The following is a 20526-nucleotide window of genomic DNA, read 5'->3' as shown; positions in this document are numbered from 1 at the left end:
TGCCTCCTCAAGTCTACCCCGCTTCTCGTCTCTTCCTCCTCACTGACTCGTGGGTCTCCTTGCCCTCGCCTTCTCGCCTCTGCTCCTCGCTAAGCTCCTCCCCCTTCTTCACCTGACTCCCTCTCGGCATTACAATCAAACCCTACCTAACTAACTAGTTATTGGTTTCTTAGAGGGGTTCGAGGCTTCGAGATGAGTGATTTCAGTAACTCGTTCATATATTCGCTCATTCGCTCGCCGTGTTATCTTCTCATAACCTTTTACGCACTTACATTCCTCAGCTACCCATTCACTCTTTCACTCATTCACTCATTCACTCACGCTCCCACTTGCTCACATTTACTCACTGTCACTCGTTCATTCATGCACTCGCTTACACTTACTCACTCTGTTACTCACTGACTTACTCACATTCTCGTTCACTCACATTCAGACCGTTACATATTGAAAGGTGGTAGTAGTAATAGTAGTAGTAGTAGTAGTAGTAGTATGAGACCAGACTATTGACGAACACAACTGCTTTCCGACTCTCCCGATGGTTTTATACCACCTGACATTTGCTTGCGTAGCATCTCAAGGGAATCTCCAGTGCCTTAATTCCTCCGAGCCACCTCCTTCGTGTTTACAGGTCGTCTCTGAATCTGATAATTTATAAATTTTCCTATTTTCCTACTACTACTACTAATAATAATAATAATACACCTACTACTACTACGACTATTATTACTACCACTACTACTACTACTACTACTACTACTATAGTGAGGCAATGGCCTGATGAGCGAGCCTCCCATAACCCATTCAGTGAATGGGTTACCTCTTTGGCCGACTCGGTAAGGAGTGGCTCTCCCGTCACGCTGGTCGCGGGTTCAATCCCAGGCAGCCGGGGAATACCCTCTCCTTATTATGATTAATTTCTCGTGCGTTTCGATACACGCAGAGGACGTGTGGGACCGAGAGAGTAATAGAAAAAGAGAGTAGAAAATCTCTTCATTAAACTGGTGGCATAGCAATGGGCATCCTATCCTGCAATTCTGTTGAGTTTCCCTGAAGGGGTAACAAGTAGGATGGCCCATGCTCTCCAAGGTAATAGAAAATGGGAAGTGTTGGAGGTATGTCTCTATGGGGACATTGTGAAATTGTGCACCAAAATGGGTCACTGTCTAAAAGGTCTCAACATACAGAAATTAATCTACATAGGGGGGAAAGCCGTGTAGTGTGGCGATGGCCTGATGAGCGAGCCTCCCATAACCCATTCAGCGAATGGATTACCTCTTTGGCCGACTTGCTAAGGAGTGGCTCTCCCGTCACGCTGGTCGCGGGTTCAATCCCAGGCAGCCGGGGAATACCCTCTCCTTATTGTGATTAATTTCCCGTGTGTTTCGATACACGTAGAGGACGTGTGGGACCGAGAGAGTAATAGAAAAAGAGAGTAGAAAATCTCTTCATTAAACTACTACTACTACTACTACTACTTATATTATTACCATTACTACTACTACCATTACTACTACAACTACTACTACTACCATTACTACTACTACTACTAGTAGTACTTACAGTGCCCTCTCGAGTTTTGCGCTCACTTTATTCCAAAGGTATAGCGCTAAAGTCGAGGATCGTGAAACTCAAGGTATTGAAAACACTGAAAAAGCGCTTATCTGCTCCGACCCGTGTTTTTTTTTTTTTTTTTTTTTTTTTTTTTTTTTTACATGTGGACCTGATGGTTGGCCCCGAGTCTGTCATGGCGCAGGCAACTGTTTATAGAGGTGCCATTATAATTGGCTCATGCTGCCTCCCAGAGCTCACATTTTTTCCTCTTTTACTCCCTTGTTATCTCAAAATCCGTACCTTGGAAAAAGGAAGAAAACAAGAAGAGAGAACGGGTCGTTTTAAAGGCACAGATGAAGCCTTATGATTGGTTGAGCTCTGAAAACACGCTTATGATTCGCTGGGAGTCCGATGACGTCATCGCCGGCGCTCACCCGGTCAGCAGCCGCGCTGCCTTAACCCTTTCCTTGCGCACGGGACGGGATGCGACTATCCACTCAGGTGCAGTCAGACAGCCCAATGGGGGTCTCTTTTAACCTCTGTATCTCAAAAACTATTCATCACAGCTAAAAACCAAAAACATCATTGGAAAGAGGAGGTCCAGATCTATAGGAGTCGGTTATGTATGCCTCTCTTGCGAACGTACATGCACGTTCAGAGAGTGTTGACTGTTAACACTTACGTCGGTGCGTGAGGGATGACAGCCATATTGAGGGAACTGCAGACATCTCTCCTTCAGATTCTGGCAAGGGAGTATTGCCAACTGCAATATTTACAACTATTTGGTCAAAGAATCAGTCAGGTGATAAGTGAAGCTATGCAAAAATGCCGCTATATTGGGCAGGAACATCCACCAGTTACTCGTCCGTAAATTTGCCGCGCTGGGCTGATATGATTTTCCACCAAATTTAGTGAAGAACCCACTCAATTAGCAATCCTGTGTTGTGAGAATTAGTGTTGGAACACTTTCATATGCAGGAGATTTGAGTGCGGGTGGCGCTCGCAGCGAGCGTTTAGCACCACCAGCAAATACAGGTAACTCAATTTACGCGAGTTTGGTTTACGCGTTTATAAATAACGCGGGGTCCAAAATCCAAATAAATGTTTGATTTACACGTTTTTTTTCACTTATACGCGATATTTTATGGAGTGGCCACCAGATGTCTCACGCAACTGGACTCGCACGGCGCCGCGGCCATACAGCTGAGCTCAGTTCTTCCCGCGCGCCACTTGAACAACAATACAGTACCCACGCTGCCACGCTATTCAACAATAGGGGTGGGCAGGTACCGGTACCAGTATCAGTACTAACGGTACCAGCTATACGGTGCGGTACCGGTACCAGACTGCTCGGTACCGGTGCCAATACTAGCCAGTCACTCATGGTGTCCCTCATTTCTTCCTCACACGAGTGAGGCTGAGACTGAGTGCCTGAGTGGATATCTCGGTGATATAGATATTCTCTCTCTCTCTCTCTCTCTCTCTCTCTCTCCACTGAATGAAAAGAGTATTTATTTTTCGATAGAAACCTACCTCTTGTTTGATTTACATTGTTTTTGATTTACGTGACCTCTTCAAGGACACAATACTCGTGTAAATCGAGAGTTACCTGTACTACTACTACTACTACTATTACTACTACTACTATTACTACTATTTCCACTACTACCACTGGTACTACTACTACTACTACTACCAATAATAATAATAATAACAATAATAATAATAACAATAATTATAATAATAATAATAATAATAATAAATTGCCAGGTTGTGAACTTTGTTTTCATAAAATTAAAACCCCTCCTCCCTCGATGCCGTTTTTAAATGTCCCGTGCTGTTGCGTCATAGCCGGACGTATGCGTCAACATATGCGGTATCATTCAATGCTTGTATATACGTAAAAGCATTAGAATATTATTTTCTCCGTAAATTTTGCCACTAGTTATTCTCTGCGCGGCCCGCTGGCCTGAGGAGTGGAGAGCGGGCCGAGGTAAGTGACAAAAACCAGTGCCTCGCGAGACACAAGCGGGAAAGTGTGTCGCATTTTTTCTCCCACTCCAGCCAAAAAAACATCCTTGCATATGATTTACAAGTGCAAGGCAACCAGAAAGAGAGTCATTAATATCAAGAGGGCTTATGGAGCGGCCAAGACTCAGAAAACAAGGAAGAGAGCAGCGTAGAAGCCAGGTAGATTGAGTGAGTGTAATGGCACTCCATTTGGCACTCCCAACAAGCCGGGCCACAACTCACCCTGCCGGTCACCACCCTCATGGGTTTCGCGACTTGCTACAACACGTAGTACTAATCACACCCTTCTCCACGACCACCTGCCTCGTCATCACCTACTCCACCATCACCTACATCACCACCAAATGCAGTCAGCTACATTGCCTTATGAGACACCACTGCAGCTCCAACCACAGATTATTCACAGCTAATGTGTGAACATTGAGCCTAATTACAAGGAAAACTTTCATCACCGTGTCGCTTTCTTAGCTACAAACACTGTTAGAGACACAGAATTGCCCAGTGCGGTCGTGCAGGAACACCTTGACCTTGACACCCTCACTTTTGATTGATTAAAACTTTTTTATAAAGGGGGAACAGATGCCTAATCATTCTCCAGTAATTCAACAAGTATACAGTACCCTCTCGAGTTTCGCGCTTGCTTCATTCCGAAGGTGTGGCACTAAACTCGAGGATCGCGAAACTTGAGGTATTGAAATCCATGTAAAAGCGCTTATTGGTTCCGACCCGTGGAAAATAATGACTTTTTTTTTTACTTTACTCCCTTGTGAACACAATTTTTTCGACTTTACTCCCTTGTTATTTCAAAATACGTACAGGTAACTCGATTTATGCAAGTTTGGTTTACGCATTTTTTAAATAACGTGGGGTCCAAAATCCAAATAAATGTTTAATTTACACGTTTTTTTCACTTATACGAGATATTTTATGAAGTGGCCACCAGATGTCTCATGCAACTGGACTCACACGGCGCCGCGGCCACACAGCTGAGCTCAGTTCTTCCCGCACGCCACCTGAACAACAATACAGTACCCACGCTGCCATGCTACTCAACAATAGGGGTGGACAGGAACCGGTACCAGTACCGGTACTAACGGTACCAGCTATACGGTACGGTACCGGTACCAATACTAGCCAGTCGCTCATGGTGTCTCTCATTTCTTCCTTACACGAGTGAGGATGAGAATGAGTGCCTTAGTGGATATCTCGATGATATGGATATAAGCCGCAGTTGAAGGCAGCTGCCTTACAGTCCACAGCGCGCATTTGTGGTGGACAGGAGAATGACTAATTTCATCAGGGAGATATTTCTCGCAACACTGGCCAGTGTGGACCTTCTTCTTCTTCTTTTGACCTGTAACGTTTTGTATCGCTTCTTAGGTCCTCCTCCACACTTTTATACTTCACAACATGCACTTAGGGCTGCTTTCACAGTCATTTTGTTTGCTTGATTGTTACCAATGGCGGCGATCGCCGCTATAGCATTTCCACGTGAAACTGGCCGATAGGTTAGTGGCGGGTGAGGGGTTAGCCTAGCCCCGCATTTACCACACACCCTCAACATCTCTCGCTTCGTCTGCAGCCGTCACTACCCCATGGGCCAGTTTCACGTGAAATACTAAGCGGCGACAACGTTGCCAGATTGTCGTACTCAGCCGATTATATTTCCCGACATCTTACCCTTAAACTGTCTTCTGGGCTCCAATAATGAAACTCATTTATAGTTATCGTTAAAAGAGTTAGATCCTGATGTTTCTTGGCAATAATTAGGCGTCAGAAACCGGTAAATACTATGCTCCGAGTACAACAATCTGGCAACAGTGAGCAGCGATCGCCGACATTGGTAATGACCAAAACAAACAAAGTGACTGTGATAGCGGCCCTTATACAGTACCTTCTCCAGTTTCGCGGTATCTGAGTTTCACGATCCTCGAGTTTAGCGCTTAGTCCTAAATTTTTACCATCATGACTTTCACACATTACTGCCATGAGTTTCGCGTTCCTTTGACATGTGTGGGTCACGTCTACCTACCGTCGGCGTCATGCGTGCTGCCTTAAAAGGCGGTGTACAACCATTGGGGCTATGGGCAACCGCGGCTGCCCGTATGCCCAACCGGGACCGAGTTGTTGGTTGTCCGTATGAATGGACAACGGTTGTGAGTACGAACGTGGGTACGTGGGTACCTCACGGCTGCATGTAAACAAACAGACGACGGCAGTGGCTGAGGAGTGAGGAGCAGTGGCAGATGGCCCACCAAGAGACTCGTAAAATGGACTGGCAGAGCTGCTTTGCTTACTACTTGATTAACAAGATAAGAGAACACCCCGTGCTGGGGAACCACAGTCCAAAAAACTTTTTTCTCGAGTCTATGAAAATTGTAGATCTCCCAGTGATGTTTTCCTCTTCTTCTTCTTTTGACCTGTAATGCATGGCAACGACGGTGAAAAGTAACAGTGGAAAATAGCAAAAGGGCACAGAAAACCAAAATCAGGGAAAGAAAAGAACAGAAAAACACCCAAGTTCAGGGTGAAGTGTATAAGTGCGCACTGTGAAGTAAATAAGGGCCGCTTTCACCGTCACTGTTTGTTTTGATCGTTACCAATGGCGGCGATCGACGCTATAGTTTTCCACGTGAAATTGGCCTATGGGGTAGTGGTGGCTGCAGAGAAAGCGACAGGTGTTGAGAGTGTGTGGTAAGGTGCGGGGCAAGGCTAACCCCGCAGCCGCCATGAGGTGCCGTTGTAAAGGCAATATCTCTGACACCATCACATCACATAACTACCCATTGGCCAGTTTCACGTGGAAATACTAGAGCGGCAATCGCCGCCATTGGTAACGATCAATACAAACAAAATGACTGTGAAAGCGGCCCTAAGTGCATGTTGTCAAGTATAAAAGTGTGGAGAAGGAGGACCTAAGAAGCGATACAATGCATTACAGGTCAAAAGAAGAAGGTCCACTATACACTGGCCGGTGTTGCAAGAAATATCTTCTCGCTGAAATTAGTCATTCTGCTGTCCACCACGCATGCGCGCTGTGGGAATACACAGCATTAAAAGTGTTAATTTGCCTGGATTTGTTCTTTTTTGTCCGCTTGTGGTCTTTGTGAGCGGTGAGGGAAATATCGAAGCAGTAAGCAAGTTGAATCTCTCTGCGAGCTATTTAGCGATTTCGGCGGCAGTTTACGTTCAATAGGCATTGAAAAGTTAATCATGATGTTAGTGATTTGATGATATATAACAAAAAGTTCGCAGATTATACCATATCACACAGAAAACTACCAGAAGCTATAGGTTTGTCCAACTGTACCACAGGTGACCGTGACAACACCACGTGGATCACAAACGTGTATTCAGAACTGCCAGGCAATTGTAAGGCAGCCGCCTTCAACGGGCTTAAAAACGACCTGTTCTCACTTCCCATTTTCTGCCTATTACCAAGGTACATATTTTGAGATAACAAGAGAGTAAAGTCAAAAAAAATTGTGATAACAGGGAGTCAAGTCGAAAAAAAAAGTATTTTTTTTCCACAGGCCGAAACCAATAAGCGCTTCTATACCTTCAGAATGAAGCAAGCGCGAAACTCGAGAGGGTACTGTATACCCGGAAAGGTACAGCTAACTCTCGATTTACGCGAGTATTGTGTCCTTGAAGAGGTCACATAAATCAAAAACAATGTAAATCAAACAAGAGGTAGGTTTCTATCGAAAAATAAATATTCACTTCATTCAGTGGAGAGAGAGAGAGAGAGAGAGAGAGAGAGAGAGAGAGAGAGAGAGAGAATATCCATATCACCGAGATATCCACTCAGGCACTTAGTCTCAGCCTCACTCGTGTGAGGAAGAAATGTGGGACACCATGAGCAACTGGCTAGTATTGGTACCGGTACCGAGCAGTCTGGTACCGGTACCGTACCGTATAGCTGTTACCGTTAGTAACGGTACTGGTACCGGTACCTGCCCACCCCTATTGTTGAGTAGCGTGGCAGTGTGGGTACTGTATTGTTGTTCAAGTGGCGCACGGGACAAACTGAGGGTAATTGTGGAGATTCACTACCCACCTCCAAAATACGATATTACGCCTCCATATACTTAGGAGACGAAATGCATGTCCCTTAACCATAATATGAAGGCGGAAAAACTTAAAAGTAAAGAAAGAAAGAAAATGAAAAGGCATATTATACATACGCGTGCTATTTGTTGTCGGCGGCGGCGGCGGTGGCACTGTTGCCAACGATCCAGTTAGCGATGGTACACTAGGTTAGCAATGGTACGTTTATTTAGCGATTAGCCCACGCATGTGAGACCAGGTCCACCACGCATGGTTATATATTTTTTTTTAGAACACGCACCTTTACCCAAAGGGTTTTGTGAAGGTTTGGGCCGGGTATTGTATTAGGTAAAGGTGCGTGTTCTAAAAATAAATAAATAACCGCGCGTGGTGGACCTGGTCTCATATGCGTGGGCTAATCGCTAACAAAACGTACCATCGCTAACCGGATCGTTGGCAACACTGCTCACCTGCCGCTGCCACCGACAACAAACAGCGAGCGTATGTATAATATGCCTTTTCACTACTTTTACCACTTTTTCTTTACTTTTTAGTTGTGAGGTTGTAGATTTTGTATGCCCATATAGAGTGGGAATTGAATGTGAAAAAGAATGCAAAATAATTTTGAATGATGAAGAAATGGAGGAGGTCAATGAGTTTAAGTACCTTGGATCAGTTATGTGTAAGCATGGTGGTATGGAGGGAAAGATAAGAGAAAGGGCATTGCAAGGAATAAGGGTGGTAGGGTCTTTGGGACGAATCATGAATGGCAGAAGTGTGAGCATGGAGGTAAAGAGGGATTTGAGAAATACAATAATAGTACCAACCCTCACATATGCAAGTGAAACATGGGCCTGGAATGAAAGTCAGAGGTCTAGAGTGCAGGCAGTGAAAATGAATGAGTTATTTGAGGAGTGCTTGTGGTGTGAGTAGAATGGATGGAATGAGTAATGAAAGTGTGTATGAGCGTTTTGGAATGTGTCACGGGGGTGAAGGGAAGAAGTGTGGAGTGGTGGAAGAACTGAAGTGACAGACTTTAAAGTGGTTTGGCCACATGGAGCGAATGGAGGAGAGTAAGATGACCAGAAGGGTGTATGTGAGTGAGATAGAGGGAGGGAATGCTAGAGGATGACCTCCAGTGAAATGGAGGGATGGGGTGCAGGAGTACGTTAGGGAGAAGGGGGAAAGATCTTTGAGAAACTTTGAGCAGGCAAGGAGGGAGTGTCTGGATAGAGAAAGTTGGAAGCTCTTCTGCCGCGGCCATCCCTTGGTGGAAGCTCCTAGGAGCAGGCGTTGATGAAATGAATGAATGAAAGGCAACTTTTGCCCAAATATTCCAGGCTGAGGCCGGGGCCGCTGAAAAATATACCCTGGGTTTAAGGGTTAATTAGTGACAATGATGTCAGTGGGACAATTTGGGGCCTGAAAAAATAATGTGATTTCTTTTATTTATAGCACGGCCCTCATCTGCAAGATGAAAGTGATTTCCAGCATTTTGTACTCACTGCCATGCCTCCATCAGGAATAAAAAGGAGAAACAATAAATTGAGACTTTCATGAATGTTTTACTATCCTACACCAAGATAAAGCAGAATAAATGTCCTTTCCTTGGAAAAAGAAAAGAAGAAAATGGACAACCCATATTCTATATATTATGAAGGACTGGATTTGTGTGTCCAAATGCAGAACCGCTTACCATTAAAATCCTGATTTGGAGGCTTACCGCACACAGGTTAACAAAAGAGATGGTAACCTAATTCATATAGCAACTACTCAATGCGTCACCTCAACCTACGGCCCTACTGAATGATTAATTGAATTTTCATGAAGAAAATGGGTTTCTGAAATGTACATTTTCTATGGTAGGAAAAGAAAAATAGCTGGACCAAGCATTAATATGGGAGTCTCTCAATAACTACACACATAAAAATATTGTAAAACATTAATCACTTTCTATATGCTTACTGTTCATATTTTGAGTCAGTAATGCTTACTGTTCATATGTTGAGCTGGTAGAAAGACACCAGGTCCTGCATTACCCCAGTCTGGATATGTGTAATGCATATCCTTTCTCGTTCCATCATAGAAAGGACGTGCGTTCTTGCTCCAGACGGGTGTGGTCCACTGCTGCTTTTCCATGATTCAGTGCCAAGAACAACACTCATTACTGAAGATGATAAAAAAAGTGTAAGCTTATGCAGCTAACATATCAATGATGGATTCAATGCATAAATAAACTTGAGATTATTATACTTATTTCTCTTAAATTAATCTTGTCTTCAACTAACATAATATATCTCAGGGGTGTATTTAGGACCTTGAAACATTTTGGGCTTAGCCCAGCTCAAAATGCTGGGTGGTTGGAGGTGAGAGAAGCGCAAAGTTTTTAGGGTAATTCTGAGGCCTCTTAGACATACATTAGGGCCAATTTATGTGTTATTGTATTTAGCAGTAACACTGAAAATATGGCAAGTGTCATAATAAAAGGTTATTATCAGATTATGGTAAAGCATAAGCACATTTAAGCGCTAAAGACTGATGTATCATACATATTAATGTACTATACAGACAACTTCAAATTAAAATTCATTCTTTCAGGTACATTTACTGCAGAGAACAAGGCACTAAAAACTGATGAAAAGCAATTTTCCATTTTTACAATGTAGCCTACTATAGTAAAATAAGGAACATCTGAGTAAGTGTGCATCAAGTAATTAGCAATCACAAACTATCAGTTTTCACAAATTCATCTAGTTTTCATTAAATTTATTCTGTTACCAAGGAAACTGAAAACTACAACTCAGCACTCTTACACTTAACCCGTAAACTGCGGTAAGCCTCTCAGGCAGCTTCTTCAGGAACATGCTGTACGCCTCTTGAAAGCACGATTTTTACATTGCTTCTATAAAATTGCTGAGCCTTGTACAGCCTCAAATCTTTTTTTCCTTGTTAGCATAGCGTCACATGATTCATTTTTCATCTTAGTCATGCAGATCTTGTCATTAATTTGTCGTCTGTCAAGAGTGGTAAAGACATTTGTATGGGAAATTGGGGAGCCTATAGGAGTCACTGAATTCACGATCCTACTCACTGTCTCTTCTCTGTTACGTTGTTGATATAGTTATAAACACAATGACATCAAAGCTCAGGCATAAAAAAAAGCAGATGAGAAAAAATAATAATTTGTTGGGAATTCAGAAAGGAGGCATTCTGTACATTGGTAACACTGCCTCTCGCGAGTCACTAGCCGTTCCGCCCCACTATCCACACAGCCATATTCCCGTCGAAAACATCTTCCTCCAAGTAAAACTTAGCAGATCCAAGATACCTCGAGACCTCCCTTGGACCTTTCCCTTGGGACATAATTAGGGATTATATCGTCATTTATGCATAATGAAGTGCTAGTGGCGTATAATATGTGAATTTCAGTCCACCTCGACCCGTATATGAGGAAATATTCAAAGATGCAAACACGTTTACAAGAGTTTAGTGTAGAAGTGAAGAAATAGGGTGATGTTTTCCTGCAGGGTGTCATGTTTATTGACAGTGTAAAGTATGTTCTCTAAAGTGCAACGTATGAGCGAGAATTATGTTATCAGAATAAGAATTAGATTTTGTTTATTCACAAGTGGAAGAAGAAGAACTGGGAAATATTCAATTGCTCAAGCTATATACTTTTCACATGGAGGAAGCAGCACCACTGTGTGTTCCAACAACCCTCAGCTGAACGTTGCCAGGTTGTCGTACTCTGCCTCTTATATCTGCCGATTTTCGACCCAAAAACTGCTTTCATCACCCAAATAATTGCCTTCATATATGGTTATCGTTTAATTGGTTAATTATTGGTGCTTCTTGGCAACAGTTATGGGCCAGAAACTGGTATATACGCAGCTCATGAGTATGATAATCTGGCAATGGTGACCGTGGACAAACACCTTGTTAATTTGACTTCTCTCATCCATATTTCGTACATGAGGTAAGTATACTACATCGATAATCATCTCCTGTGCTGAGCAGGAAGATTTATTTAGAGAAGTTACTCAGATTTCTTGTGCACAGGATGTTTACAACATATGTTCATGGGCGGGCTTTTTAAGCTGCCAACCCACGTACTGTAATATACATTTCACATGCTTTTAGTCTATCATTAAGGATTTTAGCCACAAACCCTTACATACAGGGTGCAAAAAAGCTATTCCTAGGCAGCTACTGTTCTTGTTATATTGTGTACAAGCAGATGGCCAAATATGACTACAGAGAGCATTGAAGTCAACGACTGTCATCTCATGTAGCCCAGCTATTTTAAAGATTATGGAACAATCAGGCTGCTTTGTTGAAAATAAGTCTGGCGAAAATGTACGTGGCTTGTATTTCAATTAATAACATTTAAATGAAAGCTCTGGATCGCAGTGTTGCCAGATGAGAGTGTTTCACGGAAGTTATGGGAGACAGTGCACGGGGCAAACACTGCATCCCTTTCCAATGACATGAATGATGAATGCCCCCCTCCCCGGCATAAAGAAAGTAACTTTTTTATAATTATTTATTTTATCACTCAATCTATTTCATATGGATGAAAATTATATTAGTTATGAAGAAAGCATTTTCTTTTATATGGATCAAAGTCGTAGGCTAAGCATGGAAGAAGAAAGGAAAGGAAAGCAAGGAAAGCTGCCTCGTGTAATCAAACCAGCCTCCTGCAGACTCCTTATGTTCTTATGTTATGATCTTATATGGATGAATTATGTACGGTAACCATGAAATAAGAAATCATTTTCTGTGATATGAATAAATTTCGACGGCTAAGTATGAGAAGCGACGCTATTTTATTTCCAATGAATTAGAATAAAGTAACCTACTAAAGAAAAACAGTCTAACAGGGAAGCCCTGTGGCAGTTCAAAATACCTTGTGCAAGCTCATTATATATATACAGTCATCCCTCAAATAGTACGGTTTCGGTTTTATATGGATTGTCATGAAAGAATTTTTTTAGGATTTTTAAATTTCCCACTCGTCGCACTAAGTAGCCATGGCGTGAGTGGCAACACTGTTCTACCAAAACACCTGTTGAAAGCACCCCAAAGCGTTTGAGAAAGGTGTTAACCTTGCAGAAGAATTCAGATTTAGGAGAAGTTACATTTTGGGATGAGTTACGTTGCAGTAGGGAGAGCATACCACGTGAATGAGAGCAGTGTTCGCTGTATCTATCATAGTGTAAAAAAAATTCTTGCCGCAGTAACTGCCAATGCTCCAAGAGTGCTGCGAGAGTAAAAATTGCTTTGGTAACGGCGCCTCACTCGCAGCAAAATAGGGTATGCTGATCTTCCTGATGCAATGGCAGCACTTATGTGTTTGTTTGGGCCACCATATATGCTGATGACGTCATCACAGCACAGAGGCGTTACACCTCTCAAAGCCGGGAGTGGAGCAGACGTGCCGAGTTGGCAACTCGTGCTGCCGCGTCACGTGTTTGAGAGCACTCGGGACGTTCCGAGAGTCCCGATTCCCTCTCTCAAACGCAGCCCAGGAGTGTTTCTTGGGGGGGGCACTAATTTTATACGGATTTTCGAATAGTACAGGGGTCCTGAGTCCCTAACCCCCGTACTACAGGGTGGGGCAAATCAAATGCCCGAGTTTTGATAGGCTATTAGGAAAAGTAAAACAATACTTACAGAATTATTTTTTGTTTTATTCGAATCAGTATACAATGCCGTTTGTGTGATCACTTTTTGAAGATGGCATCAGGAAGATGGTGGCCATCTGTAGCGATGCACTGTTGAAGGCGATGTCTGAAGTTTTCTGCTGCTCTTCGGCACATCTCAAGTGGTATTGCCGCTATTTCCTCCCGAATTCGCATCTTCAGTTCTTCCAAATTGTGTGGCCGACTTCTGAACACTTTCTCCTTCAGATATCCCCACAGGAAGAAGTCGCAAATGCTCAAATCAGGTGAGCGTGGGGGCCACTCGACATCACCCCTCCGAGAGACCAGGCGTGCCGGGAACATCTGTCGCAATTTGACCATTACAACTTGAGCAGTGTGGGCTGTTGCTCCATCTTGTTGGAACCAGATGTCTCCCAAATTTGTTTCCTCACTTAATTCTTCCAATTTCGGTTCAAAAAAGTCTTCCAACATCGCAAGATAACGTTCAGAGTTGATGGTGACAGATCTTCCATCCTCCTCAAAGAAATAAGGCCCAATTACCCCAAATTTGGAAACTGCACACCAAACAGTAACTTTAGGGGCATGGAGCGGTCTCTGGTGAAGTTCTCTTGGGTTGTTTTCAGCCCAATAGCGATAATTTTGCTTATTCACGTTTCCAGAAAGGTGGAAGTGGGCCTCGTCACTGCTGAAAAAAGTTGACGGTTCGGGGATGCGGTTCAACATTTCCTGGCAGCAATTCCTGCGATTTTCAAAGTCAGTATGCTTCAATTATTGAACAATCATTATTTTGTATGGATGGAACGATAAATCGTAACGCAATATCCGCCTGAAAGATCGGTTAGATATGGCCAATGCAAGTGAATGCTTCCGGGCAGAGCGTGTTGGTGACTGTTCCACAGCTGCTTTAACTAAGGCCACATTTTCTGGCGTTCTTACCGTTTTTGGTCTTCCATTACCCCTAGGTCTTCTTGTGGAACCAGTTTCTTCCAATGCTTCAATCCAACGCCTGATTGCCTTGCCATCAGGGATGGGACCATGACGTGGAATGTTGAAGTGCAGGCGGAAGGAGCGCTGAGTGGCGACGACAGAACGGCCATTTTCGAGAAACGTGCGCACTGCAAAGCCGCGATGTTCTCCCGACCAAGGCATGGCTGCTTCTGAAAACGGCGGTGTTTGTTGGTCGCAACGAGACCCCACACATCTTACCATCATCACTACAGCCGGTGATCTCGCCTTTCAAAACTCGGGCCTTTTCGTTGCCCCACCCTTTTTTTGAGTGCCGAATATATATATATATATATATATATATATATATATATATATATATATATATATATATATATATATATATATATATATATATATATATTGTGTGTATGCATGTACACACACACACACACACACGCATTTGCATGACATGAATTACCGCACCGCCACTTGTGTTGCTGGCGTTGACAACGCTGCTTTCTCTCCTGTCTCCATGGCAACGGGTACCCCCCCGTCCCTCCCTATCTCCTTCCCCTCCCTCCTGCGCTGATAGAGGAGCTTCCATTCTCGCCAAAATACAACTTTGGAAAGCAATCAGTATACAAAAACAAAGAGACCTACTACAACTTTTTTTTTCAGGTAGATGCAGTGTCATCCTCTAAAGACACTGGAATGCTATGTTTACCGATACTGTAATCGCGACCTTTTTTTAGTACTGCTGCAACACAAGGGTTGCTTGCCACAGCCCAGTAGCAGTTTATGGGTTAATTAGACCGCCAACACGTTTTATATAATACCCCTTTTTTTTCAACAGGAAGATTAAGCAATTCATTTTGTAAATAATATTAATATTAATGGTAGCCACAGCTTAAGCCTGAAGAAAAAGTAACTGTTCACACTCCAGCCCCAATGAAACAATCGATTATTTTTTTTCCTCAACTCGCCTAAAAAAGAAAAAAAATCTCAGCCTTTAGCCTTAAATAGACATATTGTTTATCCTGTTGTCATAGCCTAGGTCATATCATGATAGTAAATAATGGCCTGTCAGGCTTCATCTCCTGCAGCCTACTACTCTAATACTACATTTTATAAATTTAGATGCTAGAATACCACTTTCAAGGTTGATTTTTTCTTGATTTCTTCCTTCCTTCTGTCCTTTTTTTCTTTTCCATTCTTTCTTCTTCCTTCCTTCCTTCCTTCTCTCTTTAGAATACCGCTTTGAGGGTTAATTTTTCCTTGATTTTTTCCTTCCTTCTGTCCTTTTTTCTTTTCCATTCTTTCTTCTTCCTTCCTTCCTTCCTTCTCTCTTTAGAATACCGCTTTGAGGGTTAATTTTTCCTTGATTTTTTCCTTCCTTCTGTCCTTTTTTCTTTTCCATTCTTTCTTCTTCCTTCCTTCTCTCTTTAGAATACCGCTTTGAAGGTTGATTTTTCCTTGATTTTTTCCTTCCTTCTGTCCTTTTTTTTTCTTTTTGTTTTCTATTCCTTTCTTTCTTCCTTCTTTCCTTCCTTGCATTCTTTCCTTTTCTTCTCTCTTCCTGATCTTGTTTCTCTTCTTTGGCCACTTTGTTTTTTCTCTTTTTTCCTTCCTTCCTTTTTTCTCCTTTTCCTCCTTCACTTTTATCTTTCCTTTTCTTTCTTTCATTACCTTTTTTTGGTCTAGTTCTCTCATTTTGTCTTCTTTCACTTCTTTCTTTCTTCCTTCCTTCCTTCCTTGTCTTCTGTTATCTAGTATTATTTCTCCTTTTTCTTCTTCCTCTTCTTCTTTTTCTTTTTCTTCTTCTTTTTCTTCTTCATGATGAGGGTGTAGAGGGAGGTGTGTGTGTGTGTGTGTGTGTGTGTGTGTGTGTGTGTGTGTGTGTGTGTGTTTGAGTTTGACTCTAAAAATATGTCACTACAGTAGCAACTTGACATGCTCTCAAAACAGATAATAACTGAAAGGGGGTGGACCAGGAGGCTGAAAAAACAATAACTTTCTGACCTTCAGCAAGTCCTTCAACCTGCATCTATGTAAGAGAGAAAATCTTTAATGATTTATTTTGATATGAAAAGGGGATAGAAGAATGCATCTAAAATAATATAGAAACTGACCTTATAGACTTTGAAAGGACTTTTGAAAAGTATTCAAAACATTACAGGACATTTCTCAAAATGTTATTGTTCTGCATTTGAAATCTAGTATCTCCTTAGCCATTTATGCATCTATTTCAATGAAACAAAGACTTAAGAAAAGATGAAAAGTATGTATAATTATTATTATTATTTTCTCTCTCCTACACACACACACACACACACACACACACACACACACTTGTATTCACACCCACACACAGAAGCGTGATTGTAGGGAAAAAAACGCAAAAAGAATTTGTTCCGGTCTTGAGAAACAAAGAGAATTTGGTTAGAGAAATGGCTCAAAAGAAGAGTGTGGTTATATTGGGCCTTAAGGAGAAAGTCTGCCGTAGATTAAAATTGCATCTATGGTCATGAATAATTTGTATGTTGTATGGTATATATTAGTACCTTTCTTATCATATGAAAATTTCAAGCTGATCAGATGAAATGAAAAATTAAGAAAATTATTTTTTTGTTTTTATGAAAATTTTGAATTAATTTTTCTCAGCCATTTTTTTTCCGACTTTTTTGTGACATGCACACCTGGTAATTCATTGTTATTCAAACAATTTGTCAAGATGTTTCTTTTTAAACTGTTTTTGTCAATCTGTAAAAAAATTCTATTTTTTTTTTGGAAAATTTTCCTATATCGAAACTATCCCATTTTTCAAAAAAACGTCTTGATAAATTTTACGACGATATATGATCTTGTATGTCCTAAAGTTTCATGAAAATCATGCAGAATGTAGAAGCATAAAATAATTTTATGTTCATTTTATACTAGTTTTGAGAAAAACGTGATTAAAGTTTTGCTTAAGTTCTTCGGCCCAGTGAAGGTACTATACTGTCAATGCTACTTTCATATCAATTTTATGGGATCAGTAATCACATATCAGTGACTGCATAAAGGGATCAGGCACCTCTTCCCCCCTTATAAAGGTATTAATCGCTCAAAGGCAAGGGTGTCAGGGTGTGCCATGCCCCTCATTGTTGCAAGATTTGATCAGTACTCTCCAGGTGCATAGCTATCTGTTGGAATTCCTTTGTCTGTCTTCCTCTTTTCCTTCATTGTCTTCTTCAGTGTAATTTTTCTCTTTTCTCTCATTTCTAATCCTTTTCTATGTATTCATTTGTTCCAAACATTTTTGTGAGCAGGTTGCACTTTTCATATTCATAATTGTGTTCCAAAACTGTTACATGGGTTAAAAACTTCACCCTGAAGATTGCTGCATGTTTGATTTTTCAAAATTTATTCCATACTTTGGCATGCCAGCTAATGCGCTGCAGTCAGCGTGCCAGGCCCAAGCAGTAGCTATTTAAATCTCCTCGCTAATGGCATTTAAATTTATGTCTGACTGAAAAATATTCTACTATTCGAAAGCCAAATGATAGGGAGTTGCCACAGACCATATAACTCAATTTCGAATTTTTTGAAAATTATTTTCATATTTTCACGGCGGACTCTTCCCTTAACCCGTGGGCTTCGGCTAAGGGAAAGCCAAGAAATGGACGAGAAACGGCAAAATTACACTGCATTTTGAGACTAAGAAAAGAGCATGGAACATACATCAGAGTATTCCTCTCATAACCATAAAGTTGTTAAAAATATTTACTTTTACTCAAACTCCATTCTTTTTAGGATGTGTTTGTTACAAAATAAACAGTCTCGTGACGCGTGGCATCTAGCCTCGAGTCGCTTGTTGTCTACTTTAGAGAATTTGACAAGTGATTACTGTGTGGATAGCTAATTCAGTTTGCCATGACCTTACAGCACCACCTATGACAAAAAAGCCCATCTCAAGATCACTCACCCACCACTATGACCCAGGGCATGTATGGTGGGTTGCTTTATGCCACCGGCACCTACAATTAGCTCGAATTAGGGGTTTTATGGTGAGCCCATTTTAGGGCCCACCGTACCACAGCCACGACTCGTGAAAACCCTGAAAAGGGTCTGCCGACGTTCTCGGGTTAAGGAAGAAAATTTCCAATAAGGTGCCAAGGGGAGACCCACAAAATGAGACTTGTGAGCAACATATTGGCAAAATTGGAAGAGTCAGGAAGACTGTCAGAGGAGATTGATGATGTAATGAGGCTAGAAGTTATGAAGAGGAAAACAATACACCACTGAAACTGGTGTTGAAATCACAGACAGCACCAGAAGAGGTTTTAAGTAAAAGTTGGAAACTCAAAGGCATAAAACAATATAAAACAACATATACAGTATTAGAAAAAATCTGAGCATTGAAGAAAGACAGAGGCTAAAGGGATTAAGAACTGAAGCAAAGCAGAAAAATGAGGAAAGATTGGAAGAGAACAGATTTTTTGGAGAGTTTGAAACAACGTATAATGAAGTGGTGGATCAGAGAGAGGAACAATTAGAAAACATAAAAAGGAAGTGAAGCAGGGAACATACAAACTGAGATTGACCTATATAAACATTGATGGATCACTATCTAAAAGATTGGGGTTATGAGATTATTTAATTAAGGAAAATCCTCTTGTAATGCAACCGGAAAAGACAAAGCCCAGTGTGTGCTTCAGCTTTGAGTGAGTAGTCGTGGCCGTGATCGGATGTGTTATGTCTTACTCCACATGGAAAGTGCTTTGTCGACGTGGCTGTCAGGGCCAAGGGCATGAGGGATTTGTATTACATTTGTGAGGATTTCACAGGTGAGAAATGGATTGGATGTTGTTTGTGCCCTAAATGGCATCATGTGAAGTGTGCTCATTTGTGTGGAATTAAGCAGAATAATATACCTAAAATTAATTGGATTTGCACCCCATGCCTTCATAAAGCATCTTTGGCTACTAAAATTGTGGAGAAATTGGATGAATTCAAGCAAGAATTATCTAAAGAAATATTTGTGGTAAAAGATGAAGTTGAATCAAGGGCTGAGAAGGTGCAGGACGGACTGGGCTCAGTTGCTGACGCCCTTAGAGCTGACCATGCACTTAGCTGGGCTGAGGCGGCGAAGAGAGACAGGAAAGTCAAGAAGAATCTCCTGGTTGTGAAAGCTTTTACCCAGGAAAAGAAGGCAACAGATATGAAGGATGAAGTCTCCCAGGCATTGAATGGCATTCAAATAACTGATTCAAGATTCACAAATGGAGCTAATATTGTCATGAACTTTGATAGTGAGAACACAATGGTTGAGGCTGCCCAAAAATTGGAGTTTGTTGAGCAAATTAGTACCAAGAGTGTTGGAAAGATGAAACCAAAGATCATGATATGCAATGTGCATAAAGAGGAGACCAAGGAAAAAATATCGAGACCAACTTAGACTGCAATGAGTTTTTATGCACAATTCAGTGTGTTGAAAATAAGATTGAGCTGATTTTTAGTAAGCCTGCAGCTGGCGGCACGATGCACTACATTTTGAGGTGCGACCCAACTGTAAGAGAGCTGATTTAAAAGAATCAAGACAAGACGAAATTAGAATGGGAAATATACACGGTGAGAGACAGATACAGTACTGTCTCCAAGCTTGCGATAAATAGGTCGACGTTGCGGGTCACAAACTTTGAAATTGCAAACTTTGAACCATTATTCATATGGGGAAAATTGAAAACCGTCGACATCTTGCGCTTGGCCACCCGTCCGGGTGGCCAAGTGCATGTGTGCGGACAGCCTCAGCCAAGCACTGGGCCTGAGCAGCTGGCGGGCGGCTGATGATGGTGATGGTGATGATGAGTGTCAGCGGCGTGGCCTTTACATCAGTGCCACCTGAACAGTGTTTTTGTCGGGGCCCGTGTGTGTGTGTGTGTGTGTGTGTGTGTGTGTGTGTGTGTGTGTGTGTGTGTGTGTGTGGCTGTGTTTGTTGTGGGTTTCGGCTTCTCAATTTGTCAGTTCTTGTTTTCCACATGTAGCGCGGGACTCCTTTCTTTTCTTCCATCTCTTCTTTTTGAAAAGGAAGAGATGGAAGAAAAGAAAAAGGTCCCGTGCAACATGTGGGAGGTGGGAATTGGCAGATTGAGGAGCCTGGGCCCACAATGGGCACAGCCACACACACGCGGGCCCCAATGAAGGTGCCGTTTGGGTGGCACCAATGCGCCTGGCTGCCCGGATCCCACTCACCATGCTTCCCGCAGCCAATGGAAAGGCCCAGTGGTGGGTAAGAGCGAGAATG

The 20526-nt window shown here is 42.1% G+C and overlaps 1 protein-coding gene across 7 annotated transcripts in view; it reads right to left on the bottom strand.

The window, feature by feature from the left end:
- The window catches only part of LOC127003966 (uncharacterized), a 63710-nt gene that overhangs the window by 30322 nt on the left and 12862 nt on the right, over window positions 1–20526 (bottom strand). For 5 of the 7 annotated variants that reach the window (XM_050871042.1, XM_050871039.1, XM_050871044.1 and 2 more), the window contains exon 2: window positions 9627–9799. In XM_050871042.1, the coding sequence (XP_050726999.1) occupies window positions 9627–9771 (145 nt within the window). In that variant the 5' untranslated portion in view covers window positions 9772–9799. Of the gene's footprint in view, window positions 1–9597; window positions 9800–10445; window positions 13188–20526 lie in introns of those variants that run through there. The other 2 variants (XM_050871041.1, XM_050871046.1) reach the window with 2 other exon arrangements.

The sequence above is a fragment of the Eriocheir sinensis genome, chromosome 27 (assembly GCF_024679095.1).
Source record: "Eriocheir sinensis breed Jianghai 21 chromosome 27, ASM2467909v1, whole genome shotgun sequence".
Lineage (NCBI taxonomy): Eukaryota > Metazoa > Arthropoda > Malacostraca > Decapoda > Varunidae > Eriocheir > Eriocheir sinensis.
Note: the sequence above shows the minus strand (reverse complement) of the source record. Positions and strands in the feature narration are given on the sequence as shown.